Genomic DNA, 17,790 nt, shown 5'->3' on the forward strand with positions numbered 1-17,790 from the left:
AGAAGTAGGGCTGGAAACAACCTCTAGAGGTCATTTAGTCCACCCCCCTGCCTGAGGCAGGATCATCCCTGTCCAAACATCCTATACAAATCCATTGCCTAACTTCTTAGTCAAACCACATAGTTAGCCTTGACACAACATAAGACCTAACACGCTGACCTGCCTCAGGTAAAGCAGGGAGACCACAGTACCCTATGTCCTGCTTCTGTAAGGTTGTTAATATGTGTTCATGAGATCCCAGGAAGACAGCCATACCCCCTACTACAGAGGAAGACAAAACCCCCCACAGTCCATATCAGTCCAGCTCTGGGGTAAAATTACTTTCTGACCCCCAATATGGTGATCAGTCTGACCCTGAGTGGAGAGGCAAGACCCTCTAGCCAAGAAACTCTGGCTTTAAGTCCCAGCAGCAGCACTGGTACACCCTGGTCAAAATCCCCAGCCTTTGCTGTAGTCAACACCCAATGCCTCTGAGGAAGGTTTAAAAACCCTGACATAGAATCATAGAAGTAGGGTCGGAAGGGACCTTGTAGATATTCAAGTCCGACCCCCTACTTGGGCAGGAGGAAAACTGGGCTCAAGTAACCCCAACCAGATAGGCATCGAGCTCCTTCTTAAAGACCCCCAGGGTAGGCGCCAGCACCACTTCCCTTGAAAGTTGGTTCCAGATCCTAGCTGCCCTAACTGTGAAGTAGCTCCTACGGATGTCTAATCTAAACCTACTCTCCAACAACTTGTGGCAGGTACTCCTTGTTATCCTGGGGGGCGCTAGGGGAAACAAGGTCTCCCCCAAACCCTTCTGGTCCCCCCTAGTGAGTTTATAGATGGTCACCAGGTCCCCCCTCAGCCTTCTCTTGTGAAGGCTGAACAGGTTTAGGTCCCGTAGCCTCTCATTGTAGGGTCTGCCCTGCTGTCCCTGGATCATGCGGGTGGCCCTCCTCTGCACCCTCTCAATGTTGTCCACATCCCTCTTGAAGTGGGGTGCCCAGAACTGGACACAGTATTCCAGCTGTGGCCTGACCAGTGTCACGTAGAGGGGGAGGATCACCTCCTTGGCCCTACTTGAGATGCACATGTGGATGCACAATAAGGTCCAGTTAGTCCTGTCGACCGTGACCTCGCATTGTCGGCCGATGTTCATCTTGGAGTCATTACTGACTCCAAGATCCCTTTCTGCCTCCATGCTCTCAAGAAGGGAGTTTCCCATCTTATAAGTGTGCTGCTGGTTACTACTGCCCAAGTGCAGCACCCTGCACTTGTCTGTATTGAAACACATCCTGTTTTTGTTAGCCCACCCCTGCAACCTATCCAGGTCTTTCTGCAGTCTTTCCCTCCCTACTAGTGTGCCCACCTCACCCCAAATTTTGGTATCATCAGCAACTTTGAACAGGTTGCTTTTCACCCCGTCGTCCAAATCGCTGATAAAGAAACAGAACAGTGCGGGCCCAAGGACTCCGCTGCCCACTTCCCCCCAGGTAGAAAAACCATGCTGGTCGCCCCTGAGCATCATCCCCGATGCCGGCCCATCACAGTTGTGCTCCTTGATGATCTTCTCAAAGAGTTTCCCCAGGATTGAGGTAAGACTGATGGGCCTATAGTTGCCCGGGTCCTCCCTCCTCCCTTTTTTAAAGATGGGGACCACACTGGCTATCTTCCAATCATCTGGCACTTGGCCCGAGCACCACGAGCACTCGTAAAGCCGTGCCAAGGGCCCTGCAATAACCCCTGCTAGCTCCCTCAACACCCTGGGGTGGAGAGCATCTGGACCTGCTGATTTGAACACATCCAGCCCCACCAGAAGCACTCTAACCCGGTCCTCCTCAACCTTAGGTCTGGAGGCATTCCCCTCGAGCAGACATATAACAGCAGTGGGGGGAGGAGTTCCCTCCCAGCCCCATGTGGCAACCAGCACAGCCCAGAAGCATGGAAAATACCCACAGTAGAACATAGGCCTAAATTATGCCTAGACCATCCCTGACTAGCAGCTGTCCATACTCTTTGAATATCTCCAGTGATGGAGAGTCCACAGCTTCCCCAGGCAGTCTATTCCACCGCCTCACTGTTCTAACAGTGAAGAAGTTTTTCCTGATATCCAACCTAGACATCCTCACTAGAGTCATGAGGCTGAATGGAGTCCAGGTGAGCTGGAGGGCATCAAAGATACCAAGTGGCTTGAATCCTCAGTGAGATGGAGAACAGCCAGGAAAGGGGTGGAGGACAGGGCTGCAAGGCAGAGCCACTGGGAGGCACCTGGGCTACAGGAAAGTCAACAGATGGGGAGATTGCTGGGAGCTGGGGGCTAGATTCACCAAGCTTATACGTTATGAGCTGAGACAGCAAGACCTAGTGCAGGCATCCACACAGAGATAGATACAGCAGCATCAGAAGATCTCGGTCTAGCTCCTGTCCTCTCTGCACCATCAGCTGCTGCCAGAGCTTTCCCACAACAAGAGCTCAGCTTTGTGCAGAAGAAAGGATGAAGGCCCCAGGGTCAGTCTGCTAGGGCAATGGTGGCCTGGGAACGGTGCTACCTGCTGTGAGGGTTCACCAGCCAGCCCCATCTTAATGGGGGGCAAAGTGAAGTGGTGGCTTCAGTATGGCTGGTGGGGTGGGCAGACGCTGGTGCAGCTGAGAGTGGTGCTATGCACCCTCAGGAAAGCGCTCATGGGGAGCTGCACATAGCTCAGCAGCTCCTGGCCCTGTGCTGCACAGGGTAAATGGGCCTATTGATGCCACCTCAAGGGCAGTTCTGCTCCATAAAGCATCTGCGTGCAAACAGCATCTGTCTGCCTCCAGATTGTGTGGGCCCGAGCTACTTATCCTAACTGCCCAGGCCACACCCTCCTCTTGAGGAGGGCAGCTGCTCCCTCACATGGAGCTTATAACAGCAAATCCATGGCAGGAGGAGTGAAAGAGGAGGAGTCGTCTCTTCTCACAGCAACTCTGTCCCCAGAGATGACTTGGCTCCCCCGATCCCCTGAGCCACAGCTAGAAGGGGAAGAGCACTGTTTCATGGGCAGAAGCAGACTGCCCACAAAAAGAGAGGCTCCCCTCTGCCCGTTACTCTCCTTTCTCTCTCCTCCATTCCCCTTGGCACTGAGGTTCTGCCCCGTCAACTCAGGTACTGCCCCAAATTTATTTTCCTTTTGCCTGAATGAGAAGCCGGCAGCCTGAGCCTCCTCACAGCAGTTATCTACCCTTCTGAAGCCGATTGAAAAGGCCCTCTGTCACCCTCACTAACTGGGCAGATTTCTGCTCTTTCAAGCCTCTTCCACAGTACTGGGGTCTGAACGGGTTAACAGGCTGCAGCTGTCACTGCCAGACATGCCAGGCTCTAAGCCTGCCTGTCTGTGTCACTGCTCCGCTCACACACAGGATCACGTGTGTGGAGTGGGGCCTGCCTGCTGCAGAGACACCCCATCTTAGCTCTGTTTTTCAGGGCAGGAGGATGCTGGTTGGCCAAATCTGAGGCCAGAAACACCCTGAGACAAGCAGCAAAGGTATCTGGCTCCCACAGATGCTGCACATGGCTCCAGCGACAGTCTTCCCTTGGCTAGGAGCCCATGATGCCTTTCCCACCCCCAGCCAAGTGCAAGAGGCCTCTGAGGACATGGGGCCATAGGGGTGGCAGAGCACGGCCACTCACAGGTACAGGAGAGGGGGGCAAGCAAGGGCAGGTCTGGGGAAGTATGCTGGGGGAAAATTAGTCTTCCCAGCAAGTGGAAGAGCAATGGCATCGTGACGGATTTGACAGACAGTGTAGTCATCCAGCTTCAGAGGGCCAGATGTCCCAGCCCTCCTCTCCCCTACACACACCCATCTGCCCCATCCACTCCTAACTCTGCATCTCCATCCTCCTGCCGCCCCCTGCACTTACACTCACCCACCACACAGTCCTGACAATCCCCTGTTTCTGCATACTGTCCCCTACACGGTCCTTCCCACCAAGCTCCTGTTTCTCATTAGCCATATCCACGGGTGTCCCCCCAAAGCCATTGCCCTGGTATTTCCTTAGGGACCTGATTCCTTGTGATCACCTCCTCATCCAAAAGAGAGGGGAGCTGAGCACCAGCTCTGAGTCTGAGGCTGACAGGAGTGTGCAGCATTCCCCTGCAGAGACCCAGGGCTCCCTCTTCCTGCAGCTGCTAAGACCACTTGCATTCTCCTCGCTCTCTTGCTGGTGCCCTTGGCTTGGACCCTCACCACCCTGGTTCCCCTTCTCTGCCAAGGGGCTGCTATGTTCTTCCACTCCAGGAGGGAAGCAAGCTGCCAGTAGCACTCTTGCAGCCAAACCCCTTCCTCCTGCTTCCACTGAGCCTCCCTCCTTCCCTCCTTTTGGTGCAATTCTTCATTACCCAGGCATCACCTACTCTCACCTTCCTGAGCCACATACATCTCATCTTGGCTTGTTTCTCCACTGTTGTCACCCACAGTTCCCTGCTGTCCCTCCCCAAGAGACTCACCTCATGTGCAAAGTACCAGACAAAGTCAACCTCTCTGTTCCCTGAGAGCCATTCAGGCTTGCCTCTGGCTAGCACCCTTGGCTCGTAGGCTTGTACACCCCATTCTCTCCTCCAGGATCTCTGTGCAGAAGGCTACAAAACCTACCTCTTCCTCCTTGTCCATTATGCTCACATGTCTGGCTGCCTCCAGTCTTTCTAACTGCTCTCCCTTTGTGTCGGGTACCAGCTGCACCTCCCATGTGAGGAGGAGAAGGCTCTCTCCATGGCTCTACTCTCTTCATTGCTCCTCCCACCCCCAGTTCCTCAATTGGAGAGTTAACATCAGCTGCCAGTTTTATGCTGCTGACACCCAGCTCCACGCCCACTGACTACTCCCCATCTGTCACCCAGAGGAACACCTGCCTCTGGCTTCATGCTCCTCAGCTGAGTGCCACCAAGATGAAAATCCTTCTACTTGGCAGAAGCAGCCATGGCTGAACTACAGGAACTGATAAAAATAGCCTTCTGGGCAGCCTGCACCTTGTGCTGCTTTGCATATTCTACAGGAGAGATGCAGGCGGCGGGATTTCTGCCACTGCACATACATTTGCAGCCCCTCACCCTGAAATGCAGCCCCCTCTGGGGTGGAACAGCACCGGGGCCCAGCACTTTGGGAGCAGAATCCTCTTTCACTGCAACTGCATGTGGGATGAGGGGGGGCAGCAGAAGCACCAAAGAAGGAATTTGTACAAGACACTGAGATTCATATCCTGCTGCTTTTAACAGGCACCACTAGGAAGAACCTCCATTTGGTACCTCACACAACAGACAGCACCCCAACTCCACGCATGAAAAGGAAGGGGAAGGGCATCCCTTACTGAGTTACCCACACTCCCTGCTGCAGCCCCTGGGTGTTCATTTTTAGCTCCCCCATTTTAGCCACATTCGGGCAAGACACGGCTGAGCTTGTGAGACCAGGAGGCTCAAGGAGAGAAACAGCCCAGCTGCAGTCTTTTGCCCAACTACTCACACTTTCCTTCTGGCTGCAGCTCCCCCACACCCATTGCACTGCTTCGCCCCGCACATCATCCTAGCCTGCCCACCCCTCCCCCTCCTGGCCCCGTGAACACACTGCTCAATGGCTCATTCATGCATTTGGCACTTCATGCCTCATTTCCCAGACCTCTCTCCTGCAGCTTCCCAAACCCAATTCCAAACACATCCCTCCAATTCCCTTCCCTGCCAACAGGTGCCATCCCTCAAGCACTCCCTGGCTACGTCCCACCATCCCCCTCCTCTGCTGGAGGCTAACTCTACCCCACTGCACTAGACCTTCTGCCCCGATTCCCCCTCTTCTGGCTAGCCCCCTCCATTCCTCTCTTACCACCTCAATTGACTCAGCTATCACCTTTCTGGTTATAAATACTGGGGGTGAGCAGGTAAAAAATTCCTCAGCATGACCTGTGCGCCCTCCCCCGGCTCCCCGGCAAAGACCCTTGCTCAGTCTCTTCCCCAGGCCAGCAACCTCCCAGAGTCTTACTCCTGCCACAGGGCTGGAAATCTGGATCCATGCATCCTAGAGGCCTATCTGCCAAACTGACAACCATCATACCACTCCCTTCCCCCAGGTGATGGGAAGGAAGCAACATCAAGCTCATGAAGGGGTCTCTTGTACATGCTATGGTTCACAGAGAACCAATAAGTCTCTCCTGCCCCTGCCCCCACCTAGGCAGAGTGTGAGGCTGGACCTAGGAGTGGCATAGGGTTCAGATAGCGGAGGATGCTGCCAGACTGGACTGCAGTCCATCAGAAAAGCTGGGTGTGGTAGGGGTCCTGCATCCTCCTTGCCCATCCTGCCAACCTAGTAGGCTCCTCCTGCCTCAAGGGTTGGGCTTAGAGTCTGTTTCTTCAGTATCAAGTATTGAGTTGGCTTTCTGAGAGGGCAAAGACCCTGACTGAGCAGAGGTAAACCAAACAGGGTAAACCATTGGACATGGCTTGGAGGGGTCACCACCACTGACCCCCACCTCCCAAGAGCCTCACATTTTTGCAGGGGTTTAAGGAGAGGGAAATGCAACTCTTCCACCACTCATCACCTCTTCCCCAAGAGCAAGGTAGATTTCAGTCCCCCGCACCTGCTCTGCTTGTGTGTGACACACACACACACACACACACACAGAGCTTTCTCCCAGAACTGCAGCCTCTTTCATTCACCAGCTGAGCTGTGTCATCCAAGACAAGTGCACCCTGCAAAAGACATTAACCCTCTCCTTCCCCAGTCTTAGCTATGGTTGCTGGAACCCCAGAGCCTTCTCCTCAACCCACAGCTCTCACCTGCCCCCAGGCCCCCAACACTGCTGTGTTGCCTTGAAACCGTAAGCAGGTAACTGGCACCTGGGAATGTCGGAAGGCTGGAAATCCTCCCTGAGCTCCCTAGGGAACATGGGGACAAGCAAAGAGAGAGGGATCTTTGCAGTGCACACCACACATCAGGATCCAGGCCCCTGCCCGCCCCTTGACACGCCCCAGGCAAGACCTACCTGGGTCCGAGGCACCTGTGGGAAGAGGTTGAGAGTTGTGGGTCGCTTGGGTCTGTAGGTGTCCATGGTTACCGGCAGGGGCTCTTTCTTGAGCTTCTCGGGTGCTGTCTCCTCTTCAGCCGGGGTCTCCCCGGCTGCATCGATCAGGTCTAGCTGAAGCATCTCTGCTTGCAGCCGGCTCGCCTCCCCACCACCCACTCCCAGGATGCTATTGGCCTGTAGGCTCACATGGCTCTGGAAGGATTAAGAGAGAGAATCATGAGACTGGGTGGGAAGGTCGGGCAGTCGCATCACATCAGCAGCAGCAGTGGAGAAGGAGCCAGAGCTGGGATACAGCAGCAACAGCAGGAGCAAATCTCTGTTCAGCTGCTTTATTTTTAAAGGGACAGGCTAAAAAAAAACGTACAAGCCTCCAAACCCACCTATGAGCAAAGGTTTCCATTTCCCCAACCAGCAGGCACCTGTAGGGGCACCTATAAAGCATCTTTATTAACTCAATGGTTTCATCTCTCTGCCCAGACGCTGCAGCTCCAACTGCAGCAACATGGCTCTCTTCTGATTCACAAGAAGAATACTGCAAGCGATGCTGGCTGGGAGGGCGGGACACAGAGGGGCTAAGATTTTACTGGCTGACACAACAAGGCAGTGCTGCTAGCACGGGTTACCCCAGAAACACAAGATCTGAGTATCAGCCCTTTGTGAATTTGGCAGAGAATCACAGGCAGCCAGAAGGATCTGTCAGAGCAGCCAGTTCTCCCAGGGCCCAGGCAGGGCTGGTTGATACAATCAATTTTCCAAGACTCCATCCTAGTCTAATTTTAAAAATCCTAGGCAGTGCCATCCCTTCCCCTGGTAGACTGCACTGTGGCATCATATCATATCATATCATATCATATCATATCATCACACTGCCAGTGAGTGGCTTCCAGGAATCCCCTTTAACTTGCCCATCCTCTACTTAATAACCTAAGAACTGCCATTTACTGGGTCAGACCACAGGTGCATCTTGCCCAGCCTCCTGTGTCACAGTGGCGGAGAGTGGATGCTGAAAGGGAGAGTGAACAGGGTATGATCAGGGTTTTTTTCTGGTTTCTCTCCCACTTGCAGCCTCCAGCATTTAAGGTCTAGGAAGTTCTGATTCAGAGGCTGTATCCCTAACTCCCAGGCTCAATAGCTACTGATGCCACTTTCCTTCAAGAATCTGTCCCTTCTTTTATCTGGCTAAAATGTCAGCTTCCACAACATCTGGTGGTAATGTGTTCCACACTTGAATTACATGCTGTGTGCAAAAGAACTTCCTTTTGTTAGTTTTAAATTTCATTTTAAGACCCCTAGTTCTTGTATTGTGAGAGAGAATAAATAATAAATCCCTATTCACTTTCTCTTCACCATTTAGTATGTTGTGAACCCTTATCATGTCCCCCCTCAAGCATCTCTTTTTTAAACTGAATAGGCCTCCATCTCAGGCTGCCAGCCATGCCTTTGTGCTTTACAGAAAAGAGTCCGAATTTGTATGTTATGCTGCCAGGCTCAGTTATTCTCTCTGGCCTTGGCCTGTGGACAGTGGAAGTGGCTAAGGAGGAACTCTTTCCATTGCCTCTTCCAGGATGTGGTTTGGTGAAACTGATGCACTTGTCCATGATAAGAATTGGATTACAGACATGGCTCCAGGTCCCTGACCTGGGGTAAATACTTGTATCTGTTGTGTATCCCATAAGGTATGATTTAAGAGGAAGTTAGGCTAAGTAGGGAAGCCCTTAGACCCAAAAGATGACTTGGTGTAGTAGGAGGGTGAAGGCCTGTCCCTTGCACTGCAGGCAGGCTGATCCCTGCAAGCCTATACATGCCTCCCAATATGAGGATCTTGGGTACACAATTTTGGTGATGGGGGATTGCTTTCAGGCTTTTCCTCTAACTTGCTACTTCGACTTTATGTCTAGGGGCAAGCAAGAGTAGGGGGCATCTGATCTCCAAAACCTCTGGGCTTGGGACTTTCTCGTAGGATCCCTGCCATTGATTTAGGAGTATCTGAAGCCACAGGCTGAAGAGTCTGGGAGGCAGGTTACTTGCCAGTGGTTGCACCACACAGACTTGAATGATTGGGCTCTGCTCAGTTGATAGAATTTAGAAATGATTTGGCTGATTTGACCTGAGACAACATTTCAAAAAAAAGATACAGTCTTGCCTTGAGTAGGTCTTACCTGATTAGGCTTAGCCCAAATAGATAAGTTAGATATCAATTTTATCATACTATTTCAGGGCAACGTGCTTATATAAGAAGCAAGTAGCCTTAAGCATGCATTCTAGGACAGCACAGACTATCTAAAAAAGGATATTAGGGATCGAGAGGGGTTGGAGCCACAAAAGTGACAGCATGGATGCCACAAGAATGTGTGACACAAATTTGACTGATATAAATATATAATGTGGTACTAACTGATAAAGAACAGGGGCATTCAGGTATTTGCACATGGGATAAGCTGTGTATGTGTATAACATGAATCTGACTGGAGAGAGGTGGTATAAGATGAGTTCCTGGAAGAGAGGTTGGGAGGAAGTCAGACACAAAATCCTTGACTCTTGCCAGGCCCAACTGTCCAGCCAACTCCAGATGTCTTTGGGGTGACTGTGAGTAATGACAGGTACTTTGCTGTCATTGTCCTTGTAGTCCTTTTCAGAAACATAATTCTGGAATTTTTATTTTCTTGTTTTTACTCTCAATGCACGAGACATGACTGCCCTCACCATGCCTGCCTCAGTATGCCTGTTTAATCAATCTCAAACTATCAGCTACCTCAGGGGTGTGACTATTCCACCTGTAGCTTTTTAAAGAATTAAATAAACACCCCAGTATTTCCTCTCACTATGAATTTTACACCCTTCAGAGCGCTATTATGCTGCTGTCAGCACTCCCTTCCATGTAGCCCAGCTAGGCAAATTAAGCCCCTTCTTGTTTTTCATTTTGGTATCAATATTGGTGCCAAGCTGCAAGGCATACAAATGCCTCACAACACACCAAACAAACATGGCCTGCATCTTGGTCTCAGTCCCTGAGGTTGGATTCTTTTTTAAACCATCCTTCACTGGGAAGACTCCATGTTCATTCTGCTTTGAAGGTGGGGAAGGTGGGGAAACTTGTTCTTTTGACAGCTTCCCAGATCAAGTCCCAAAATTCAGGCTCAAACTCTGAGCTCCACGCTTGCCAGTTTCACCCCTGTGGCTGACAGTTCTGCTCTCCAGAGCAGAGTAGTTATGGACTAGGGCTGTGCAAAGCTTCAGTCCTCGATTCGATTAGGAGGAGATTCGGCCTGATTCGGTGCCGAATCTCCAAATCTGAATTGAATCAGAGGATGCTTTAATTGAATCGGAACCCTCCAAATTGATTTGGACAGATTCAGAAAGATTCAGAGATTCAGACATAGACACAGCTTTAAATGTTTTTTCTACGTACTTCTAGGTAGCAGGCGGCTTGTGAATGCTGTGATGCTGGGGCAGATGGAGCGTCCCACAGGAGTACAGGGGGTTCCCTAGCGTGATCAGTAGCAGACCCGGAAGTGGACCAGAAGCACTTCCAGTCCACTTCTGAGTCCGCCAGGGAGCGTGCAGGGGGCCCCCCTGCACTCCCGTGGCTCGGCGACTGGTGCCTCTTAGATCTGGGGAGGCACCTGAGGTCCCCCCACAGCCAATCACTGAGCCAGGGGAGTGCGGGGGGGGGGGGGGCTCCAGCAGACCTGGAGGTGGACTGGAAGTACTTCTGGTCCACTCCCGGGTTTGCCGCTGAGCATGTGGAGGCCCTCCCGGCACTCCTGTGGATGCTCCATGCGCCCCAGCATCACAGTGGTCACGAGCTGTGCCTGGTACCTCGAGATATGTAGAAAAAAATGTAAAGCTGTGTCTATATCCAAATTGCTGATTCTCCGAATCAGCGTTGAATCTTCAGATTCGGATTTGGCTAAATTGAATCAGGGAGAGTGATCTGAATCAACAGATTGAATCACTGTCCCTGATTCGGACCAAATCTGAATCCAAATTGAATAGGGCCTGCTTTGCACACCCCTATTATGGATTGTCTGGATCGCAGGGGCTGAGGTGATCCCTTAGATCAGGAGTGTCAAACAGGCTGGATGAGTGGTGTGGGGCCAATCCACAGGCCAGATCAGGTCCGCAAACCAGCCCCACATACCAGATCCAGTGCATGTCCTGGAGCAGCTGGAGTGGGCACTGTGTGTAGTGTGGCCCTGAACTGGCTGTTTCAGGACTGGGCTGCATACAACGCCCTCTCTTGCTACTCTGTGACAGAGCCATGCATGCAATGCCTCCTCCAGAGAGCATCCCTTCCATTCTGGAAACAACATGTTTCCTGGAGTGGGCATCGTGTGCAGTACATGTCCTGGAGCATCTGGTCCAGGACTGCACCTCACACAGTGCCTGCTGGTCACTCTGGGGCCATGTTGCACTGGGATGCATGCTGGATCTGGCATGAAGCAGCCGCATGCGGTATACAGAGCTAGGTGGATCACCCCACATGCTGCCTGTGCATCTACTCAAGACCCATAGGCAGCACTGGGGCCAGATAATAAGGTTTCATGGGTCATAATTTTCACACCCCTGCCTTAAATGGTCTGGGTTGGTTGGAAGTCCTGAACTTAACTCAGTCACCAGGGGGGTGTCAGTCCAGAGCTTTAAACTGATGTGCTCCCAGTGGCATAATGCTGTGTGAAGTAGTAGCTGTATTTTGACTCAACTGTAAAAGCATCAGGAGTTTTATTCCCAAGTAGAGCACTACGCAGCATTCAAGCCTGGAGGTCACACATACATGAATCACCATGGCCGGCAGGACTGGGGGATGGCTCCGGATCAGGCACAGGCAGAGGAGGGCTGCTGCTGTTTGTATACTTGGCAGCAATGAAGACGTATGCAGAATAGTAAGGCTGTAGGTAACACAGATAACCTCAGAGCTACCACCTCAGTGCAGGGGGATATCATAGTAGTAGGGTTTGTTTGTTTTTTAGAGTCCTTCCCTCTCCTCACTGACATCAACACTTGTCCTGCTTAAAAAGTCAGTCCCTCCTACCCAACACTTCTCTAACTGGACCCAAATGCAGTTCCCCACTGTTCTTTGGCAGCAACTATGGCCATCATACAAATGTATGGGTAGAGAAACTCTGCAGACAGAGGTGGGGAGATATAGCTGAGGGAGCTTTAATCCAGCTAGCTAGGTTGGGTATCAAGAGTAGTGAAGAAATGGAGGTGACAGAGGCTTCCTCTACTGAATAAATCCCAGGGGCTTGAGTGGGCTTGGGTAGCCCACACTGAAGCCCATGCTATCATGGCTTCACTGCTGTTAGCACTTGATTTAACCATATTAGCGACAGCTCCAGTACATTGACAAGTACTGTAAATACTACCCTCCACCACAAAACATCATGTAGATATGCCCTAAAATGAGCCTTTAACCCCAGACCGCTGATGGGATTTGCTGCTGCCTGGGAAACAGGATCTTCATCTTAAGTCTTGCCAAGCAGTCCATAGGTACCTGCATGGAACACACCACTCCAACGTGCTATTGAAAACTACCCCCAAACCAGCCCTAGCCTAGGCAGCCTTGCTCAAAATTGGCACAAGAGACTTTGGAGCTCACAGAGAGAATCTGTATGTCATGCCCACTCTAGGTCTCTAGGTACCTCCCTACAACCCTAAAGAAAAAAAAAATCCTTCAGAAGTCCAAAGTGGTCTATGCCTTTTTGCTCCCATCTTTAAAAAAAAGGCTATTTGTGACTAGGTACTTATTAAAATGAAGTGTAACTAGAGTACAGGAGTGCAGGAGAGAAAGAGTAGGTTCAAGAATATTCAGTTAAGTTAAATGCACTCGAGTCAGCAGGGCCTAGCAAAAATCACCTTCAAATACTTCAGGAACTAGTCAAAGCAATACTGAACCATTGACAACTCATGAGGAATGTCCCAGAGGACTGGGGAAGGAAAAACACAGTGTCTATCTTTAAAAGGGGGGGAAAGGAGGACCTAGGGAATTAAAAATGCAGTCAGTCTGACTTCAGTATCTATAAAGATATTGGACCAAGGTGTTAAAACATTCCAGAGAATCAGAATCATACAGAAGTAGGGCTGGAAGGGAGCTCCAGAGGTCACCTAGTCTAAACCCCTGCTTGAGGCAGGCTCATCCCTATCCAAATCATCTTAAACAAATCCATAGCCTCTTAATAAAACTGTGTTGTGTTATGTCAACCGTGACACAACACAAGGCATAACATCCTAACATGCTACAGGGTATACTTGCTAGGTAAAGCAGGGAGACCACAGCAGCCAACATCCTGCTTCTGTAAAAGGTTGCTAATATACACTCAAGAAATCCCATGCCCCCTGCTACAGAAGAAGGCAAACCCCCACACAGTTCATACCAATCTGACCATTTAAATGCATGTAGAAAATAAAAAGGTGATGAAAGAGAGCCAACAAGGTTCTGTTAAGAGCAGACCATGTCAAACCAAGCTCATTTCCTTCTTTGACAGGTAACTGGCCTAGTATACATGAGGACGCAGCAGATGTGATAGCTCTTAACTTTTATAAGGTTTTTGACTGTCCCACATAACAATGTCGTAAGTAAATTAGGGAAATATAGTCTAATGAAATCCCCCAAAATGGGTGCACAACTGGTTGAAAAAAGGTACTTCAAGAGAGGTTATCAATGATTCACTGTGAGGTGATAGTGGGAGGACATTTCTTGTGAGGTCCTGCAGGGACCTACAGATGTCTTAGGTCTGGCAGCATTCAGTATTTTCAATAGTGATTGTAATGATGGGATGGAGAATGACCTTATTAAAACTGTAAATGATACTAGCTGGCAAAGTGAGCCAACACTGGGGAAAAGGATCAGAATTCAAAACAGTTTTGATAAATCAGAGAAATGAACCTAAATTTACCAAAATGATATTCAATAGACACTAAAAATATTATACTTAGGAAGGAGAAATTAAATGTATAAAATACAACATGGGAAATAACTGGCTGGACAGCAGGAAGCACAGAAAAGGATTGGGGAGTTATTGTGGATCCCAGGTCAAGTATGAGCCACCCATAGGATGTTGTTGTAAAAAAGGCAAATCGCATTCTGAAACAAGTTAACTGAAGTGTCATGGGTGGGCATAATCTCATTCCACTTTGTGTGGGTGAGGCCTCAGCTGGAGCACTGTGTCTAATGTGGGGCACAACACTTTAAGGAAGATACAGACAAACTGGAGAGAGAACGGAGGAGAACAGTAAGAATGATGAGAGATTTAGAATGCTAAACCAGTGATGGAAAGTTGAAGAAATTGGGTTAGAATCACAGAATCATAGAAAATTAGGATTGGAAGGGACCTCTGGAGGTCACTAGTTCAACCCCCTGCTCAAAGCAGAACCATCCCCAACTAGATCATCCCAGCCAAAGCTTTGTCTACCCCAGTTTTGAAAACCTTCAAGGATGGAGATTCCACAACCTCTCTGGGTAACCTGTTCCAGTGTTTTACAACCCTCCTAGTGCGAAAATTCTTTTTAATATCTAAACTAAATTCCCTTGCTGCAACTTGAGACCATTGCTCCTTGTTCTATCAACTGCCACCACTGAGAATAGTCTAGCTCCATCCTCTTTTGAACCCCCACCCTTCAGGTAGTGGAAGGCTGCTATTAAATCCCCTCTCAGTCTTCTCATCTCCAAACTAAATAAACCCAGTTCCCTCAGCCTCTCCTCAGAAGTCATGTGTCTCAGTCCCTCACCATTTCTGATGCCCTCCACTGGACTCTCTCCAATTTGAGCACATCCTTTCTGTAGCGGGGGACCCAAAACTGAACACAGTACTCCAGATATGGCCTCACCACTGCTGAATAGAGGGGAATAATCACTTCCCTTGACCTGCTGGCAACCCTCCTACCAACACAGCCCAGTATGCCGTTAGCCTTCTTTGCAACAAGGGCACACTGTTGGCTCATATTCAGCTTATTGTCCACTGTAACATCCAGGTCCTTTTCTGCAGAGCTGCTGTCCAGCCAGTCTACCTCAAGCCTCTACTGGTCCATGGGACTGCTCCATCCTAAGTGCAGGACTGTGCACTTGTCCTTGTTGAACCTCATGAGATTTCTTTGAGCCCAACCCTCCTATCTGTCTAGGTCACTCTGAATCTGAGCCCTACCAGTGTACGTACTACTCCCCCCAGCTTGGTGTCATCTGCAAACTTGCCGAGGGGGCACTCCATGCAAACTTCCAGGTTGTTAATGAAGACATTGAACAAAACCGGCCCCAGGACCAGCCCCTGGGGCACTCCACTTGATATTGGCTTCCAACTAGACATCAAGCCATCAAGTCCTGGATGATGTCCCAAGACATCAAGTCTTCTCATCATTGATTACTACCCTCTGAGCCTAATACTCCAGCCAGTTTTCTATCCACCTTACAGTTCTTTCATCCAGCTCATACTTCCTTAGCTTGCCTGCAAGAATTTTTTGGGAGACCATATCAAAAGCCTTGCTAAAATCCAGGTATACCACATCCACTGGTCTCCCCGCATTTACAGAGTCAGTCATCTCATCATAGAAGGCAATCAGGTTGGTCAGGCATGACTTGATGAATCCATGCTGACTGTTCCTAATCACCTTCTTCTCCTCCAGATCCTTAGAAATGGAGTCCTTGAGGATCTGCTCTATGATTTTTCCAGGGACTGAGGTGAAGCTGATTGGTCTGTACTTCCCTGGATCCTCCTTTTTCCCTTTCTTAAATATGGACACTATGTTTGCCCTTCTCCAGTCGTCCTGGACCTCTCCTGATCACCATGAGTTTTCAAAGATTATGGCCAGTGGCTCTGCAATCTCATCAGACAACTCCCTTAGCTCCCTTGGGTGCATCCCACCTGGACCCATGGACTAGTATATGTCCAGATTTTCTAAATAGTCCCTAACCTGTTCTTTTGCCATTGTTGCCTGCTCACCTCCTCCCCAAACTGTGCTGCCCAGGTTTATTTAGTCTAGAAAAAATGAAGACCTAAAGAGGTATATAAAGGTCTTCCACTATGTAAAACATTCTTCTATAGAGAGTAGTGAGCTATTTTTCACTCTATCCACTCAGAGTGGGACAAGAAGGAATTGTCTTAAATTCCAGTAAAACAGGTTCAAGGTCAGAAAAGCACAGCATTTTAAATCTTCAGTTTAACTGTAAGAATAAGTTTAGGCCAGTTTGCCTAAGAAGACTGGAGAATACCATTACTGGAGCTCCTTAAGAATAGGTTGGACAAGTATCTGTTAAGAACAGTCAGTATATACTTGATCGTGCCTCAAAGATGAGGGATGCACAAGAGCAAGGGTCCCCACACTGTGGTACACATACCCCCAGGGGTATGCAAGACATTTCTGGGGTGTACATGGGAGAAATTGTGTAATGCTAGATTTAATTGTCATTATTATAATAACTGGCATTTAAGGGGTTAAAAGACAACATGTATGCTGGTAGGAGTATGCAGCAGTTGGTAAATCTGAAGGGGGTGTACAGTAAGAAAAACTTTGGGAACCTCTGCACTAGAGCATGGAGTCTCTTCCAGTGCCACATATAACTCCTATGAAATGAACTCTAGATTTGGCCTTTTCACTGAAACCCCCAATCCAGGAAATGTACTTGCTCTGGGTACAGTAACAGACATCATAAGACCAGAGTCCAAACAAGAGCACATGTGAATGCATGCAAGAAAAAGCAAGCAAGATGCCAGATATGTGATGATGCTTAAGTCCCTGGCACATGTTCACTTAATGGTGCAATAGGATCTGATTCCCGACCCCAACTATCGTGCTTCCTGCCCTGCCACACATTGTTAGTGCAGGGGGAGCCTGGGATAATAAACCTGGCCTCCCTGCACTGGAAAGCAGCCCCCCCTTGCAGGGCTGACAATCAGATGACTGGCTGCCCTGGCCAGACAGTTCCAGGTCCAGTCTACCCAGGGCTGTCCTGGGTCAGGGGCTGACAATCAGCTGATTGTTGGCTCCAACCCCAGACAGTCCCAGGTCTGGCCCACCTAGGGTTGTCAAGGCATACAATCACCTGATTTTTAGCTTTGGCCCAGACAGCCCCAGGTTTGAATCAAATCTGGGGCTGTCAAGGATGAAGCTGACAATCAGCTGATTGTCAATACCTCACACCTGGCAGCTCTGGCCAGGCTGCTGAGCATGGGGGATCAGAAGCTCTTGGTGTAGAGGAAGCTGGGGGACCAAAGTTTAAAGTCCCCAGAGGGGGGAACCCCTTCAGCTCCCCTCAATGGGAGCTTCTGATCCCCTGCACCCTGACAGCCCAGCCACAGCTGCCAGGCATGGGGTTTAAAATCCTGAAGTGGGGACCCCTTTGGCTTTTCCCCTTGCTCCAGCCTCAGGTTGGGGCCAACAATCAACTGATTGCTGGTCCTGGGACGATTTCAGACCCCAGTTCATCCTGGGCCCTGGGACTGACAATCAGCTGATTGTTAGCTCTGGCCACAAGTTAAATTGGCCATACAAGCCAGCCACAAAAAAATTCAACATTCAACAATTCCTTCAACTTTTCATTACAGGTTTAGTGTCCTAAATCTTTCAGCATTCTCACTGTTCTCCCCTGCTCTCCTGGCCATACAAACCAGCCACAAAAATGTTCTACATTATATGTGGAACATTTTTATGGCTCATTTCCTATGCTATGATGCTTTAAATTGGGTGCACATATTTCACCCTGCTCACTTATGCTGATCATGTTAAACATGGTAGAAATGTAATGCACAGAGAGGGTCTTGCAGGTGAAGCAGGGA

At 49.7% G+C, this 17,790-nt stretch overlaps 1 protein-coding gene across 2 annotated transcripts in view; it reads right to left on the reverse strand.

The window, feature by feature from the left end:
* MAPK8IP1 (mitogen-activated protein kinase 8 interacting protein 1) overlaps window positions 1–17,790 on the reverse strand; it is a 58,074-nt gene that overhangs the window by 14,175 nt on the left and 26,109 nt on the right. Inside the window, exon 3 of one of the 2 annotated variants that reach the window (XM_006026938.3) lies at window positions 6,983–7,216. In XM_006026938.3, the coding sequence (XP_006027000.1) occupies window positions 6,983–7,216 (234 nt within the window). Of the gene's footprint in view, window positions 1–4,608; window positions 4,741–6,982; window positions 7,217–17,790 lie in introns of those variants that run through there. The other variant, XM_006026940.3, reaches the window with a different exon arrangement.

The sequence above is a fragment of the Alligator sinensis genome, unplaced genomic scaffold (genome assembly GCF_000455745.1).
Source record: "Alligator sinensis unplaced genomic scaffold, ASM45574v1 scaffold592_1, whole genome shotgun sequence".
In the NCBI taxonomy this organism is placed as follows: domain Eukaryota; kingdom Metazoa; phylum Chordata; order Crocodylia; family Alligatoridae; genus Alligator; species Alligator sinensis.